A 14011-nucleotide genomic window follows, 5' to 3' on the forward strand; every position below is an offset into this window, starting at 1 on the left:
TCATTTTGCCGGGCTTGGACGACTAAAGAGTGCACGTGATTCACGTGGTTTACAGCTATTGGTTTGCGCATGTTCGCGAAGGGGTTCCACGTGGTGCGACGAAGATGGTGAAGAAAGTCTGCTCCAAAACGTACCAGACGCCACGTCGGCCGTTCGAAAAGGAACGACTCGATCAGGAATTGAAGCTCATCGGCGAATACGGCCTCCGATGCAAGCGCGAAGTGTGGCGAGTCAAATACGCGCTCGCGAAGATGCGAAAAGCGGCCCGAGAGCTTCTGACGCTCGACGAAAAGGACACCCGTCGTCTCTTCGAAGGAAACGCGCTTCTTCGTCGTCTCGTACGCATCGGCGTGCTCGACGAAACGCGAATGAAGCTCGATTACGTTCTCGGTCTTCGCGTCGAAGATTTTCTCGAGCGACGACTTCAAACGCAAGTTTTCAAACTCGGCCTAGCGAAATCGATCCATCACGCGCGCGTTCTGATACGACAGCGGCACATACGGTAGGTGGGGCCCCTTTCGAGGAAACACCGAAAATAAAGTCGCTGTCGTGCAGCGTTCGTAAACAAATCGTCAACGTACCGTCGTTCGTCGTGCGACTGGACTCGCAGAAGCACATCGATTTCTCGTTGACGTCGCCGTACGGCGGCGGACGTCCGGGACGCGTCAAGCGAAAGAAGCAGCGCAAAGCGCAAGCCGGAGACGACGACGACGATGAAGAGGACGACGATTAGTTTCATTGGTACGTACTCGAGCGGGCGCCTTTCTCATCCAAACACTATAAAATAAATTCTAGGGGCTTTTTTGTGTGCTCAGGAGGAAAAAACGGAAAAGACATTATAATGAATGTGTTTTTCTTGCTTCAATAAAGCCTGGGTTCAGTTACTAAAATTCGTGCTCCTGTCCGATGTAGTGTTTCTTTTGGCCCGGTGAACGAGCTAGGACACGCAGTAGATCCTTAATTAGCAATGCAGACATACAGGCTTGCGTCACTATTTCCAGTAGACAAAAACAGGCTAGCCTCGCCTCCTTTTAATACACTGCAGAGTAGTAAAGAAAAGCTCGCATATATATAATCTAAATCCTCGGATTTCATTAGAAATTGAGTGAGCAGAGATAAATAGGATTTATCTCTGGCGTGAGTACCGGTGAATAGACTATAGCTTCATGCACGTGTGAAGGCGTATCTTCCCCAAGGCGCGTGAGGTATAAGTGAATTCAATGCTGGTTCCGCTGTGACGGTAAGTGCACGTCCTGTAGCCTCTTGTTCCCGCTTCATGGCTAGACGATTGTCAACGGTAGCAGCGGCGTACCAAATTGCGTTCGCAAAAGTCGAAAAGCAGACTCTGAGCGTTCTCCTAAACAACGTTGAGCGTCGAATTCCCGCCGCGTACGTGTGGGATCACAAACGCCACAGTACCAGTCCCAAAACGGCGCCGTCACTCGCTCCTCTTATCCGCTGGGATCCCACTCAGGTGACTGTCAATTGGTCAACGGGTGATCAGAGCGAAATTAGTGCCGAATGGCTTGCTAAGCATTTTGCTATTCCTGAGAAGCAATCCCAACGTTTTCCCGGCTCCAATGGCAAGATCCATTGGGGCAGCGACTACTTTTCGAAGATCCCAACGTTTGATTTCCAAACGCTGTTGAAGAACGATCAACATTTGCTGGATTTATTCGATCAGCTGGAGTCACACGGAATCTTACTTGTGAGTGGTGCCAAAGCGGAGAGCGGCCAGTTGCGCTTGCTGGACGCTCGATTCGGGTGGCTTCGTTATACCATCAATCACGCTGGCTATAGGTAATTCATGGAGTGTCGCGAAAGCCGCTATGTTAGGAGATGTTTCTGCAGCAATCTGATGAATGTTAAAACCGTTGAGAATCCCACAACGCTTGCCAACACTGGTCGAAGGCTCCATCTTCACGTCGATTTTCCTTTCGTCACTTACACCACCAGCGTGAGCATTGTTATATAAGTCGCACCTTGTGCTATTAGCGCCCCTCGGCTTTTTAGTTCCGGTGTTTACACTGTATCCAGCAAGTGCCTCGTCCTCGAGCTGGAGCCGGATGGTATTGCGACGGTTTTGCTGTTGCTGATCATCTGAGAAAGGAAGATCCGCGAGCGTTTGATATTCTCAGTAGCTATCCGATAGAATTCGCCGATTCCGCACAAAGAGAGCACGTTCAATTCAGTACCAAGTCGTGGCATCCAATGTTGAAGTAAGTACAGAGTAGAATATACATGTAGAAGCACCATTGCTTATGCCTTAGACTTGATGAAGATAAGAAGCAAGTGGAAGGTGTCTACATTAGCAATCATGCTCAAAGCAGTCGGTATCTGGCGAGACTAAAGCCCAGCCTCTTTGAGTGGTACGCCGCGTATTATCAATACACGCGCCTGCTGCACGACCCTCGATTTGTGATTGAAGTCAAACTCGAGCCAGGGCAGATTCTCGTATTCGAGAACACGCGCGTTTTGCACGGGCGACCGGAGTTTGAGGCGAGAAAGGGCGAGGTGCGCCATCTAGAGTCAATCTGCTTTGACAGAGACGCCGTCTACGCGAAAAAGAGAGCACTACTAGCAAAGAAAGCAGCTTGACAGAATTCTTTGACTCTGACTGCACGTTTGAGTGTTATCATTTCAAAGCAAGGTGCACAAAAATGAAATTCGTTCATGATAAACGCAAACAAGAGCGTACTTATACTCTACTTCAAAAGACATTCAGTTCCCTAACGTCCTTGTCGCCGGATGTTGCGCCGGCAGGACAATATTGACATTCGAAAAGTTATAGGCACTTCTTGGACACTGAAACACAGGAAAGCTAGTTAGAAAACGCGATTAATAAGACTAATTCAACCTTGTTTGCATAGTGCCCTCGTTCACCACACTAAAACATATGCTGTAAAGCGAGATCAAGCAGAGCCAGTTGGACATACCTTGAAGCAAGTCACTTGGTCGAGTGGCCGTCTTATTCCGGGTATATAAGGATGTGAAGCCTGCGGCTCCTGACCACCTTCCTCCTGCAAAAGTGTCAATTCACAAGACACTAGTAGTAGTGATCGAGGTCTCATACCCTTCCGGCTAGTCCAAGATAAGGAGGCAACTCGAATTTAGCACTTGGAGAAAAAGGAAGAGCGTAGTCCAAATGCAGAGAGAGGCGATTTCATGCCAACTTACTGCTTGTACTTGCAATTGGCGCCGTCCTTGCAAAACCCACACAAATAATTGACGCAGAGTACGCGTCGAACGTGCCGATTTCGACACGATTGACCTGAGAGAGGAGGAAGGGAAACCGCACGAGCGGAACACAGAGAGAAGAAAGCAAGTGCGCATGAGAAAGGAGAGGAGCCTCATTCGCGCAAATGACAACATACCGTGCTTACAAAATCCCCTATCGTACCAAGGGCAATCCTTTATTTTCGATTTGGGGTCAATGTGTTGATACGGACAATCTTTGTTATTACACACGCCTACATGTCCGAATAATTTCGTAAGTACAAAAAAAGAAATAGTATTAGTAGAAATTATTATAGTATTGCCGTTTGAAGTGCGCGATCTACCGTATTTCGAAAAGAAGTAGCATTCGGGCATTTTTGTCATGTCGTATTCGTGAAGGAATTCGCACAGATCGCCTTTTTTGCAGAGACCGCGTAGCCAGTGCTTGCAAACGACGGATTTGTCGCCGCTGCGATGTCGAAAAGGACAGAGAGCGCTTCGCGCGCACGCCTTTCGAAGATAGAACTCGCACACGGCCGCTCCGGACTCTGAGCGAGCGAAACGTTACGAAAGAAAGCGCAGAGAAAGGGGGGGAACCCACTGTCCATTCCAGGAAAAGGCAGCGAAAGAACGCCGAGTTGCCGTTCCAAGGCCGTTTCGATCTCGAAGACGACGTCGTCGACGTTGCAGATTATTTCTTGCATTTTCGCCCGGAGGAAAACAGTCAAGACACGTGGTCGCTGTTCGACGATTGCGCATGCGTTTTTTTCTAGACGAAAAGGCTTGGAATGCCGAGAGGAAGAGGTTCTCCTCAATTGCAACAAGAAGGAAACCGGATAATTAAACATTGTTTCACTGTAGGACGGGGTCCACGGCACAAGGGCCAGACGAGACGTTTCACAAGCGAAGACGAAGTCCAAAAGCAAGCAGAAAAACGCCAGAGAGAAATCGAGTGGCGAGTCAGTGCAGCAGCAGCAATGTTCTCCAATTTTTACTGGCAAATTTCAGCGGCAAAAAGGCCTGCCTTCTGAATCAGAATCAGAATCGGACGACGAAGACAAGGAGAAAAAGGAGGAAGATGACGACGACGATGACGTTGCTTTTGCTCGCGGAAAATCGGAATCCGATTCGGACGAGGTTCAATGACGTAGAATTGCGTCACTTTGCTTTTAATTAACAGTGGGTGTGGTTTTATTTTCTAGGACGACGACGACGACAAGCCCAGAAAGTTGAAGGGATTGGAGGCCATCATCGACGTGGAGAATCCTAATCGAGTTGTGAAGAAGGCTAAAAAAGCAGGCAATATTGATGTCAATGCAAAAGTCGAGTTGACGAGACGGCAACGGTGAGTCAGACGACGTCTTTTTTTTTCTATAATCTTTGATTTTTCTGATAGGGAAGCTATCGAAAAGCAGAGAGCGCAGGAGAACTATAAGCAGAGACATGCAGCCGGAAAGACGGAAGAGGCGCGAGCTGATCTCGCACGATTGGCAATCATACGCAAGCAGAGAGAAGATGCGCGCAAGGAAGAGGAGCGAAAGCGGCAGGAAGGTAAGACGAAACTGAAAAATAGAAGTATACAGTGAAACCCCTGTATAAATAACTAAATAAATATTCTATGATTATTCCGGCATTCAGTGGTCACCTGTTTGTCTTCATAAATCACTTAGTAGCAGCTGTTCTATCTATGTATCTCTTATTCAGTATCACTCGGGTTTCACTGTAGAACATTCTTTAGTGGGGCGTGGCCTTTTATCATCTCTTTTTACTGTAGCTGCAGCGGCTGCCGCGCAGAAAGGACGAAAAGCGTGAACGCGTTCTTTTCTCTACTGAATTACACCGGGTATAAAAAAACCGAAAGAAAGAGGGCGTTATCGCGACTTTCGCGTGTGCGCATGCTTCCTTGCATACACGCGAGCTGCATATAATAAGGCGATGGCTTGCTGCGGTGGGTCGCCCGAAGACGCCGAAGCGACTCGTCGCAGTCGCGAAATCGATCGCGGCCTGCGCGCCGAGAAGGATCACTATCGCAAAATGGTAAAAATTCTCCTCCTCGGCGCCGGCGAGTCGGGCAAGAGCACGTTTCTCCGACAAATTCGCATCCTCCACGGCGAAGACTTCGACGACGTGGCGCGACGCGAATTCATATCGACGATCTACGGCAACGTCATCAAAGCGATAAAAATTCTCATCGAAGCGCGTCGACGACTCGGCGTCGCTTGGGGCGACGAGGCGAGCTGCGCTCGCTACGTCGACGCTTTCGCCGCCTATAACAACGAGCCGCTCGACAGCGCGAGCTTTAACAAGTATTTCGAAGCGATTGCGAAGTTGTGGAACGATAGCGGCATTCAGGAGACGTTCGCCCGGCGTCGCGAGTATCAAATTGTACGTCGAAAACTAAAAAGGAGGTGGTTCTGGCGCTCACGTGACCGGCTTTTTTTTTCTCTAGGGTGACTCGACAGCGTATTTTATGAGTAGACTAGACGATATAGCGAAGCCGGTAAGATGGGAGATGATGCGTACAGGACGTGCATGTTCGCTTCCTAGAAACCTTACAGTAGTAGCCAATAATCTGATGTGTGCCACCTAGTACAGAATAGGTCTGTCTTAGACAATATGCCTAGATCAGGTCTTGCATGCAATCTATATCAGGACGTGTTCTATTACTTGCGTGTTGGAGAAACACTTAGTATACCAGTCTTCCTATCTTTTATAGACGTATTTACCGACTAAACAAGACGTGCTTTGCTCGCGCAAGGCGACGCGCGGCATCTTCGAGTACGACTTCACCATCAAGGGCATTCCATTCAAAATGGTCGACGTCGGCGGGCAGCGATCGCAGCGAACGAAATGGTTCCAGTGCTTCGACGAAGTGACGTCGATCGTCTTTCTCGTCGCGTCGAGCGGCTACGATCAGGTTCTCATGGAAGATCGGACGACGAATCGGCTCACCGAGAGCATCAACATCTTCGAGACAATCATAAACAACAAGTGCTTTCGGCACGTGTCCGTTATTCTCTTTCTCAACAAATCGGATTTGCTCGCCGAGAAGGTCAAAGTGTCGGACATATCGCACTATTTTCCGTCGTTCGGCGGCAATCCGCAGAATCTCGAAGAAGTGCAGACGTTCATACTGGAGATGTTTCACGCGAAACGTCACGATCCCAACAAGCAGATCTACCATCATCACACGACGGCGACGGATACGGAGAACATACGAGTCGTCTTTTCGGCCGTTAAACGTACGATACTCGAAAAGAATATACAGTCACTTATGCTCGGTTAGAGGAGAGATACCCTGGGCGGGATCTATCTGTGTGCGTCACAACAGTCTCATTCATTTCATTTCAATTTTTTTGTACAGTGGTCTATTATCATTGGTTGTTTGGTTTTGCATTAAAGGTAAAGTTTTATAGCAACGAACGTGAACTTCTTTACTGCACGCAATTTGCTGAGAGGCGAACGCGAGGAGCGAGAGCAAAAGATACGTTCTCACGTGGTTTTGTGTGCTAGTGAAATTTAGGTGAGATTACACTGGTAAAAGCGACAAAACAGTGCGTTTTTTAGTCGTCGTCGTCGTCTTCCGGAACGAAGATGTTCTTCTCTTCGAGCCACGCGGCGCCGTACTTCGACATCATCGCGCCGATGTAGATGCTGGGGATCGAGAGTGCGACGACTCGAATCAGACCGAAAACGTAGAATCTTTCCGGTTTAGGATGAAGAGCACCAGTATTCGTGTACGCCCAGCGCCTCCACGTCGGTCTGGAAAGAGGCAGAAGGGAGGAAATGAGACGACTAGCTTTTCGAGGAGTCGCCATTTTGCTGAAGGTAACGCGCGGTAAATTTGCTCGGAACTGCTTTAGCCTCTGTTTAGGAGAGGTAGAGCAGTAACCATTCGCTTGCTCATATACTAAACTCTTTACTTAGTGATATTTATACTCCGAAAAGGCCGTAGATGCGGTAGAAAAAATCATTTTTAGCGTACGTTACCGGAAAAATGTCTCAGGGTGTTCTGCCCTTTATTCGTGGAATCAATCTATCAGAAAACCCACTAGAGGTGCAGTTTCATCGCATAGCGTCAGATTGGCGATATAAGATATCTCTGAAAACGTCCAGAATGACCAACAGTTCACCGAGAAGATCTCGAGCATGGCGAGCCTTCGTTGGCTCCGTCTCAACAATACAAAACTTCGCACGCTACCCGATCAACTATCGACGCTGAAAAAACTAGTAAACAGACTACTATGCGTTTTTTTCTTTGTCCGTGACGTGACGTCACACTTCAGGAATACCTGGCTGTGTCCAGGAATAGCTTGCATCATTTGCACGACGGTGACTTGCAGAGTTTGTCGCGACTGCGCGTCGTGAATGCTCGTCGAAATCACATCAAAGATCCTGGAATCCCACCAGAAATTTTTGAACTCGGAGAGTTGTCTACGATTGTGAGGATGGGGGCAGAACGATATATAACGAGCATCCACTATTACCAATTCCTGTTTTCTTTTATTTTAGGACTTTAGCTATAATCAACTAGAAAAGGTTCGTGGATTGGACAATTGGGGGGGGGGGGGGGGGGGGGGATTGCTTGCAAGTGCACGTTGCTGGTTAGGTTCCTGAAGGATTGGAAAAGGCCACTGGATTGCTTGTTCTCTCTTTGAGCCACAACAAGTGAGAGATTTGCGAATCTAATGATAAGCATTTCATTTTTAATTGACTGGCCTGTTTAGGATCGAAGAGTTGCCCAAGGAGGTTCTTTTGTCTCTTCTCTTTTTTCTCTCTGATAACGTCCTTTTCATAGCTATTCGTAGAATGCTGCGATATTCATCACTTGGACTTGAGTGACAACAGACTTAGTCAGTTAGAATCAGACAGATTGACAAGCTACTTTGATGGTTTGACCTTTAGCTACCATTCCACCGACACTAAGAAGGTGTCGGAACATGGACACACTGGTATTAAATTCAGATGAATAGAGGTAAAGTATGTAAATGTTCTGACATAGATGCTAGCTAATAATCCCATGGTCAACTCCAAACTGAGGTGACGCAACGTCACTCATAATTCATTGGTGTCTAAAACACGTTTCTATTAGATCTTTGCAAGGATTAGTCAACCTTCGAACGCTGAACTTGAGAAATACAGAGGTGGAGTCAATTCTTTTACTGGAAGAAGAAACGTTGACCTTACTTTGTCGATTGCAGAGAAATCTCTCTAATTTTCCGGAACAACTTGACAGCTGGCTAGTGAATCTCGAAGGTGCGTTCCGCTTGTCGTTTTTTTGATGCACTCTATGGGGAAACGTCTTTAGATCTCGACATATCAAGAAATGGTCTTTCGCAAAGTAAACAGATAGATATTCTATGTATGTGTGATTACACCCACTCGTTTCTTTCTCTTCGCTTAGTTCCGGGATGCATATATCGTATGGAAAATCTGAAGAGATTGAACGCCAGCCACAACGCAATATCGGAGCTGTCTGGTCGCGTTGGTGAGCCACAGCGTAGCGATCCTCTCCCCGCAGTACACAGGCTGGGCTCTAGAAAACTGGGTCATGTTGGAACTTTTGAATCTTTCCTACAATAAGCTTCAGGAGTTGCCTGTATGACAATCAAGTGACACCGTTAAGAATTTCACTGTTTCTCGTAGCAAAATGTATCAAAGTGCACGCGACTGAAACGACTCTTTCTAAACGGTACACTTATTGAATTTGTCGTTGCAAAAATTCTATTAAGGCATTTTCCTCTAACCAGCCAACGAGCTCGTTTTCGAAGGAATACCATTGGGAATAAGTCGTCTAACTTATCTGGTATAAAGACTTACGAGAGCTCTAGATATAGATATATGAACAGCTTTGTTTTCTAATCAGGAACAATTTCAAGCGGCTCGCAATAAGCTCCAGTGCATACCCGAAAGCCTGTGTCGATGCTTTCATCTCAGAAAAGTCTCGCTAGCCGGCAATTGTTTGCTACAACTCCCTGAAGGAATTCACTACCTTAAAAATTTGAAGGCAAGCCTTCTTCTTTCTTTCATCGAGTCTTTGTTAGATTGCGGCTCGCAGGAACTCGACGTGCGAGATAATCCCGACTTGGTGATGCCGGCGAAGCCTCCCGAGGAGCAGATAGGCGGAAATCGGCTCTACAATATCGATTTCGACTTGGAGAAACTGAAACAGGGAGCGGTCACGTCGGAAGCAGCGGGTGAGACGAGCGAGACGCGACGAGGCTTCGGTATTTTTGCACGTTTTGCTTGCTAGGAAAGGCAACTTCCCAGAAGAGAAAGGTAGCTCATGTGATGACGACGACGACGACGAGGATTCTCTTATTTTTATTTTTTTCCTTAGGCGCAGATTTTCGATCGTCGTCACAAGGAGAGACAGGCGAAGGAGAAGGAGCGCTTGAGGCAGGCGGACGACGCGCAGAAAGTGCTCAAGGGATTGTCGGGTATCGCCGAGGAGAAGACTCGAAGGGAAAGCGTCTCCGGCGGAATTCCCGAGCCGCCTCCGGTGCCCGAAATCAAACGAACGCGAAAGTGGTACGAGTCGTTGGAAAAGCCGAATTTGAGTTACGACGACTATTTTGACGAGAACACGGGCAAAGAATTGGGTAAGAAGAGGGACATATACATTTCATACGCAAGACAAGCTAGACAACGACGTAGGTTTACTCGTTTGGCAAATTGAGAATTTTATTCCTGTCGAAGTGGAACAACGTAAGAGCGTTTCGACGCCTTGGGATAAAGGTCGAGCCATTTGCCTCTCTTATAGCACTCTATGGACAGTTCTACAGCGCTGACGCTTTCATCGTTTTAAAGGTAAAGCTCATAGAAACACGTCGTTTCGAAAACGACGTTTGCTACGCGTATAGACGTTTCGTGACGAGTACGGCGCGTTAGACTGGAACATATATTTCTGGATAGGTTCCGACGCTACGGTACTGCGTAATACCATCGAAAGAAATAGAATTTAATTTAGGAATCCTCTCTTCGCTCTCTTTTAGCTGGACAAGAAAGCCTGTTCGGCAATGCACGCCGTCAACTTGCGAAACATGCTCGGTGCCGAGTCTCGAATAGTCGTACGTACAACGCACCCTCAATTCCTCTTTCGAGCAAACTGCCCTGTTTTCCTTCCCTAAAGAGAGAAGAACAAAATGAAGAGAGCGACGCCTTCTTGTCCCTATTCAATAACGAAATCACCTACGTCGAAGGTACGTACGCGATCGAAAGAAAAAGGGGAATTTGGAATTGACTGACAGGGGGCACGGCGAGCGGCTTTTACACGGTCGAGGAGACGTCCTATCCCGTCAAACTCTATCGCGTGTCGGTTCACAATAAGATACACTTTGAACTTGTGCGTGTTTGTAGTTGTGGGGGGCCCCAGTTCTATTACTATTATGAGTTTTTCAGGTTCCTGTTTCGGAAACGTCTCTCGATCCGCGTTTCGTTTACTTTCTCGATGGTGGGATGAGCTTTTACGTCTGGCCGGGTCCTCAGGTAATGTGTAATAAATGAACGTTAATTGTTTCGTTGTTTTGACGTCATTACGTCAGTCTTCTCTTCTGTTGAGAACCAAAGTGAGGTAAGGCGTTCTTTTTTTGCGCGCACCGCGTCCGCGTCGAGTGATTGTGCGTCTCTAAGGCTTTTCGCTGAAAAAATGAACAAGAACGAGAGAAAGAACAAAGCCTCCGTAGCCGTTTTGACTGTGGTACGAAACGCCGGTAGAGTCAACGAAAAAATGACTGAAATACCTTAGGGAAAAGAACCTCAAGATTTTTGGAGCTATCTCGGCGGCCAGTCGAACCCAGACGAAATCCAGGTAATTAGAAAAAGAATTCATTACAGTGCTATCCAACGTTTCTAGCCTCACGTTGAGAGTTTCACGCCTGGCGTGCCTCGGTTATATCGAGTGCATCTTGGACATGGCTATCTGGAACTTCCACAAGGTCTGCTTTCACACTCGAGTCACTCTACGTGCACTTGTATATTTATATGGTAGTCGAAATTCATTTCGCGAAATTGACCGCTTCGCTTCTCGAACCGAAAGAGGTCTATATTTTGGACTGTCATTCGGATATCTTCGTTTGGTAAAGATTAACTCGAAATGGTGAATAGAGATCTCGTTACGCAGATTTGTTTGAAGGGTCGGTCGAAGATCGGCGCGACTGGTGCGAGCAGCGGCTCTAAAGTTGGCCCAGGAGCTCTGCGTCATGCTTGATCGTCCCTCGTATGCGATGGTCACGCGAACTTTGCAGGGGTAGGTTTATTGTTAGGAAACGTTTGATCGCAATCCGGTTTTACAGGACAGAGAGTCAAATATTCAAGTCAAAGTTTTACGGCTGGGATGACGTTCTTTCGGTGGACTATAGCCGATCGGCTGAAAGTGTGTTGAAGCTGAAGGGAAAGGTAAAAAAGCGCGTGCCCTTTGGCCCTTGATGCAACGATTATCATTGTTTCCGAAGAAAACGGAAGGGCAAGCCGAGACAGCCACACAAGCGGAGGCTTCCAAAACCAAGGTACGTTGATTGGAGACGTTTTTGAATTAATTTGATACTGTTCTTTAGGTGGACTTATCCTCGTTGTTCATGCCTCGACAATCTCCCATTTCCGATGAGCAGACGGTTTGAATTCTCGGGGTCAACGAGACGACTGTCAATTTTTTTCTCTTCGAACAGAAGGAGTTCATTGACGAGTGCAGTCAGGAGTTGAAGGAGATGAAGTGCTTTGTGCTGGAAGGAAAGAAATTCGTGAAACTGCCAGACAGCGAAATAGGCACAAATATCTGCATCAGATCCTTTTTTTATCTTACTGTTCGTCTTAGGAAACTTTTTCAGCGAAGAATGCTACGTATTCGTTTGCAAATACTGGATGCCTCCTCCGGGTGAGTTGTTTTGCGCTTTTTAGACGCTTATGCGTTGAATTTGCACGTACCATAGAAGAAGAAGAGGATGCGGAAGACGACGAGGAGCTCCCGCAGGACTACACAGTGATTTACTTCTGGGAGGTACGCCGTGTTCTCTTCCCCCCGCTTCTCTGAATGTTCTCTATAATTAATTAAGGGTCGCGAGGCAAACAAAATGGGCTGGCTCACTTTTACGTTCAGTTTTCAGCGAAAAATGGAGAAAATGATACCGGACCTGCAGGTCATACGAACGCGACAGGTGAGCTGCGCGTAGAGATTTCCACTTCCTTTTTTCATTGCGATTTGCGACAGCAACAAGAACCGCTCAAGCTTTTAGCCCACTTCGGGAGCCCCATCGTTATTCAGAGAGTAAGTAAACGTCTTTATTAATATAGGCACGTATCCTATTTTCTTTCAGGGCGAAAGACGTTTGCCCATCGACGAAGACGACGAAGACGATGAGAATGATACTAGCGGCAGTCGACGCGAGTCCCAGCTTCTTCAAGTGCGAGCCAATGGCAGTTCGCTTTACACTCGAGTCGTTGAAGTAAGCAGTTTTCTAAATTCGGTTTTATCGATGCATTTTTACTTCGTTTCAGGTGCCCACAGACGTTCAGTCCTTGAATTCAGAATTCTGGTAGACAAGCCATTTATCCTATAGCCGTGGAGACATTTTCTTTTTTTCAGCTACATTCTCAAAGTTCCTTTCAATAAGGGATCAGTTGGCAACGGAGTTGTCTACGTGTGGATAGGCAGGTACGAAGATACCCGGTATTGATTTTTGATTAATTAATCCGTTACCTCTCTAGCAAAAGTAGCAAGGCTCATAGCATTGTCGCCGAAGAGACGGCGAAGCATCTGTTTGAGGAGTGGTTTTCCATTCAGACGATACGCGAAGGCAGCGAGCCGGAGAACTTCTTCTGGGTTGGCATCGGCGGAAGAGGAGTATATGACCAAGTAAGCGATTCCATACACAAAAGGGGCACTAACCGACTATCTCAGGTGGCTGACTACATGAATTTCACTCGCCTATTCCGCTGTTCGAACGAAAAGGGATTTTTCTCAGTGTCGGAAAAGTGCCTAGACTTTTGTCAGGTCAGTCAGTGAGCAGCGAAGGGTGTTACGCCTCAGACGTTTATCTCGCGTAGGATGACTTGGCTGACGACGACGTAATGATACTGGATAGCGGCAGCGAGGTACAACGGCCGATAAAACCCAAGTCAGTTAATTTACTCTCGAGTTCGCTCTTAGGTTTTTCTGTGGGTTGGACCCGGAAGCAGTGACGTGGAAAGAAAACTAGCGGCCAAATCGGCTCAGGTCAGACCGTTCGGCAACGTCGTTTCTTATACTGTGAGAGGCATGCAAGCGTTGACTCTGTAGGTCTATGGGAAGCATATGAAGGAGCAGCAGCCGGATCGACCTCGCGTGCTGGCTGTAGCGAAGAAGGGTCACGAACCGCACGCGTTTGTTCGATGCTTTCACGGCTGGGGACCGTTTGTCCATCGGCGCTTTTAGAGCACAGGTAACTAAAAATCTTTCTTGGTGTTCTTGTGTGTACGACTCAAGTGTCCTCTGGGTAAAGAAATATATACCTATATATAGTGTTAGGAATGGTGTGGCGAGACCGTGTCACTGATGTGTAGTCTGCAGAAAAGTTGATGGTTTCTAAACCACACTCTCTTACAAATCCTACCTGCACAAGCTACCTTTTGTTTATCAAACCGAATTATTAATTAATTAATTAATTTAATTAATTAAGCTAGATCAGGGATAGATATTGTAGTAGTGCGTATTTTAATTAGTCTTTAGTAAGACGATACAGTTCGGTGAATCTCGCAAAGCTAATATTATGCACATTGTTGGAATTTTAAGAAAAAATGTAATTGCGTCTCTGTCTGACGT

At 47.0% G+C, this 14011-nt stretch overlaps 6 protein-coding genes and 1 long non-coding RNA gene across 9 annotated transcripts; 5 read left to right on the forward strand and 2 right to left on the reverse strand.

Annotated features, from left to right (window-relative positions):
• Positions 1-71: 71 nt before the first annotated feature.
• Positions 72-892, forward strand: LOC136200188 (small ribosomal subunit protein uS4-like). The gene is made up of 3 exons (XM_065990534.1): positions 72-502; positions 556-741; positions 796-892. The coding sequence occupies exons 1-2, from the start codon at positions 105-107 to the stop codon at positions 731-733; spliced, it is 576 nt and encodes a 191-aa protein (XP_065846606.1). The 5' UTR covers positions 72-104; the 3' UTR covers positions 734-741; positions 796-892.
• Positions 893-1258: 366 nt separating this feature from the next.
• On the forward strand, positions 1259-3556 carry LOC136200191 (gamma-butyrobetaine dioxygenase-like). Its single transcript, XM_065990538.1, has 4 exons — positions 1259-1800; positions 1852-1957; positions 2014-2219; positions 2271-3556. The coding sequence occupies exons 1-4, from the start codon at positions 1277-1279 to the stop codon at positions 2596-2598; spliced, it is 1164 nt and encodes a 387-aa protein (XP_065846610.1). The 5' UTR covers positions 1259-1276; the 3' UTR covers positions 2599-3556.
• On the reverse strand, positions 2595-3954 carry LOC136200193 (cleavage and polyadenylation specificity factor subunit 4-like). Of its 2 annotated transcripts, XM_065990541.1 has the most exons (8): positions 3818-3954; positions 3561-3764; positions 3375-3470; positions 3178-3271; positions 3074-3116; positions 2937-3020; positions 2858-2887; positions 2595-2805 (listed from the first exon to the last, which is right to left on the reverse strand). In XM_065990541.1, the coding sequence occupies exons 1-8, from the start codon at positions 3918-3920 to the stop codon at positions 2722-2724; spliced, it is 738 nt and encodes a 245-aa protein (XP_065846613.1). In that variant the 5' UTR covers positions 3921-3954; the 3' UTR covers positions 2595-2721. The 2 variants fall into 2 exon arrangements, with proteins under 2 accessions (XP_065846613.1, XP_065846612.1); XM_065990540.1 differs by having other exon boundaries at positions 3375-3764.
• Positions 3955-3961: 7 nt separating this feature from the next.
• On the forward strand, positions 3962-5080 carry LOC136200194 (28 kDa heat- and acid-stable phosphoprotein-like). The gene is made up of 6 exons (XM_065990543.1): positions 3962-4020; positions 4078-4175; positions 4225-4353; positions 4419-4561; positions 4613-4767; positions 4991-5080. Exons 1-6 carry the CDS (start codon positions 4005-4007, stop codon positions 5026-5028), a joined length of 579 nt encoding a protein of 192 aa, XP_065846615.1. The 5' UTR covers positions 3962-4004; the 3' UTR covers positions 5029-5080.
• LOC136200195 (uncharacterized) lies at positions 4572-5108 on the reverse strand. Its single transcript, XR_010673310.1, has 3 exons — positions 4986-5108; positions 4862-4936; positions 4572-4807 (listed from the first exon to the last, which is right to left on the reverse strand). It is a non-coding gene; the product is annotated as an uncharacterized lncRNA (long non-coding RNA).
• LOC136200192 (guanine nucleotide-binding protein subunit alpha-12-like) lies at positions 5076-6711 on the forward strand. Its single transcript, XM_065990539.1, has 3 exons — positions 5076-5601; positions 5666-5716; positions 5933-6711. Exons 1-3 carry the CDS (start codon positions 5152-5154, stop codon positions 6500-6502), a joined length of 1071 nt encoding a protein of 356 aa, XP_065846611.1. The 5' UTR covers positions 5076-5151; the 3' UTR covers positions 6503-6711.
• Positions 6712-7143: 432 nt separating this feature from the next.
• LOC136200189 (protein flightless-1 homolog) lies at positions 7144-13716 on the forward strand. Of its 2 annotated transcripts, none has more exons than XM_065990535.1 (49): positions 7144-7273; positions 7333-7446; positions 7503-7658; positions 7729-7755; positions 7826-7884; positions 7944-7965; positions 8015-8069; positions 8122-8168; positions 8219-8256; positions 8309-8360; positions 8418-8472; positions 8525-8557; positions 8621-8704; positions 8757-8815; positions 8863-8908; positions 8967-9022; positions 9083-9223; positions 9275-9413; positions 9470-9495; positions 9557-9818; positions 9874-9924; positions 9980-10026; positions 10080-10145; positions 10212-10286; positions 10349-10418; positions 10467-10561; positions 10618-10704; positions 10761-10789; positions 10849-10915; positions 10964-11026; positions 11072-11153; positions 11207-11294; positions 11351-11464; positions 11511-11613; positions 11670-11723; positions 11772-11828; positions 11883-11979; positions 12029-12088; positions 12144-12211; positions 12267-12368; positions 12422-12478; positions 12528-12656; positions 12709-12746; positions 12797-12865; positions 12919-13066; positions 13112-13204; positions 13258-13305; positions 13361-13426; positions 13490-13716. In XM_065990535.1, exons 1-49 carry the CDS (start codon positions 7214-7216, stop codon positions 13622-13624), a joined length of 3789 nt encoding a protein of 1262 aa, XP_065846607.1. In that variant the 5' UTR covers positions 7144-7213; the 3' UTR covers positions 13625-13716. The 2 variants fall into 2 exon arrangements, with proteins under 2 accessions (XP_065846607.1, XP_065846608.1); XM_065990536.1 differs by having other exon boundaries at positions 11886-11979.
• Positions 13717-14011: the final 295 nt, after the last annotated feature.

This window comes from Oscarella lobularis, chromosome 2 (assembly GCF_947507565.1).
Source record: "Oscarella lobularis chromosome 2, ooOscLobu1.1, whole genome shotgun sequence".
In the NCBI taxonomy this organism is placed as follows: domain Eukaryota; kingdom Metazoa; phylum Porifera; class Homoscleromorpha; order Homosclerophorida; family Oscarellidae; genus Oscarella; species Oscarella lobularis.

What these genes read in the sequence shown, in the direction of transcription:
- LOC136200188 (XM_065990534.1), top strand. Translation starts at nt 105, where the DNA reads ATGGTGAAGAAAGTCTGCTCCAAAACGTACCAGACGCCACGTCGGCCG. An exon ending in ATACGACAGCGGCACATACG is followed by an intron (nt 503 to 555) that starts GTAGGTGGGGCC and finishes GCTGTCGTGCAG; the next exon opens with CGTTCGTAAACAAATCGTCA.
- LOC136200194 (XM_065990543.1), top strand. An exon ending in AGAGAGAAATCGAGTGGCGA is followed by an intron (nt 4,176 to 4,224) that starts GTCAGTGCAGCA and finishes GGCAAATTTCAG; the next exon opens with CGGCAAAAAGGCCTGCCTTC. An exon ending in CGGAATCCGATTCGGACGAG is followed by an intron (nt 4,354 to 4,418) that starts GTTCAATGACGT and finishes TTTATTTTCTAG; the next exon opens with GACGACGACGACGACAAGCC.
- LOC136200192 (XM_065990539.1), top strand. Translation starts at nt 5,152, where the DNA reads ATGGCTTGCTGCGGTGGGTCGCCCGAAGACGCCGAAGCGACTCGTCGC. An exon ending in GGCGTCGCGAGTATCAAATT is followed by an intron (nt 5,602 to 5,665) that starts GTACGTCGAAAA and finishes TTTTTTCTCTAG; the next exon opens with GGTGACTCGACAGCGTATTT. An exon ending in TAGACGATATAGCGAAGCCG is followed by an intron (nt 5,717 to 5,932) that starts GTAAGATGGGAG and finishes TATCTTTTATAG; the next exon opens with ACGTATTTACCGACTAAACA.
- LOC136200189 (XM_065990535.1), top strand. Translation starts at nt 7,214, where the DNA reads ATGTCTCAGGGTGTTCTGCCCTTTATTCGTGGAATCAATCTATCAGAA. An exon ending in ACGTCTGGCCGGGTCCTCAG is followed by an intron (nt 10,705 to 10,760) that starts GTAATGTGTAAT and finishes TCATTACGTCAG; the next exon opens with TCTTCTCTTCTGTTGAGAAC. An exon ending in CTATCTGGAACTTCCACAAG is followed by an intron (nt 11,154 to 11,206) that starts GTCTGCTTTCAC and finishes TTTATATGGTAG; the next exon opens with TCGAAATTCATTTCGCGAAA.
- LOC136200191 (XM_065990538.1), top strand. Translation starts at nt 1,277, where the DNA reads ATGGCTAGACGATTGTCAACGGTAGCAGCGGCGTACCAAATTGCGTTC. An exon ending in ATCAATCACGCTGGCTATAG is followed by an intron (nt 1,801 to 1,851) that starts GTAATTCATGGA and finishes ATGTTTCTGCAG; the next exon opens with CAATCTGATGAATGTTAAAA. An exon ending in TCGTGGCATCCAATGTTGAA is followed by an intron (nt 2,220 to 2,270) that starts GTAAGTACAGAG and finishes CTTATGCCTTAG; the next exon opens with ACTTGATGAAGATAAGAAGC.
- LOC136200193 (XM_065990540.1), bottom strand. Translation starts at nt 3,920, where the DNA reads ATGCAAGAAATAATCTGCAACGTCGACGACGTCGTCTTCGAGATCGAA. An exon ending in ATCTTGGACTAGCCGGAAGG is followed by an intron (nt 3,021 to 3,073) that starts GTATGAGACCTC and finishes ACACTTTTGCAG; the next exon opens with GAGGAAGGTGGTCAGGAGCC. An exon ending in GAGGGCACTATGCAAACAAG is followed by an intron (nt 2,806 to 2,857) that starts GTTGAATTAGTC and finishes CCTGTGTTTCAG; the next exon opens with TGTCCAAGAAGTGCCTATAA.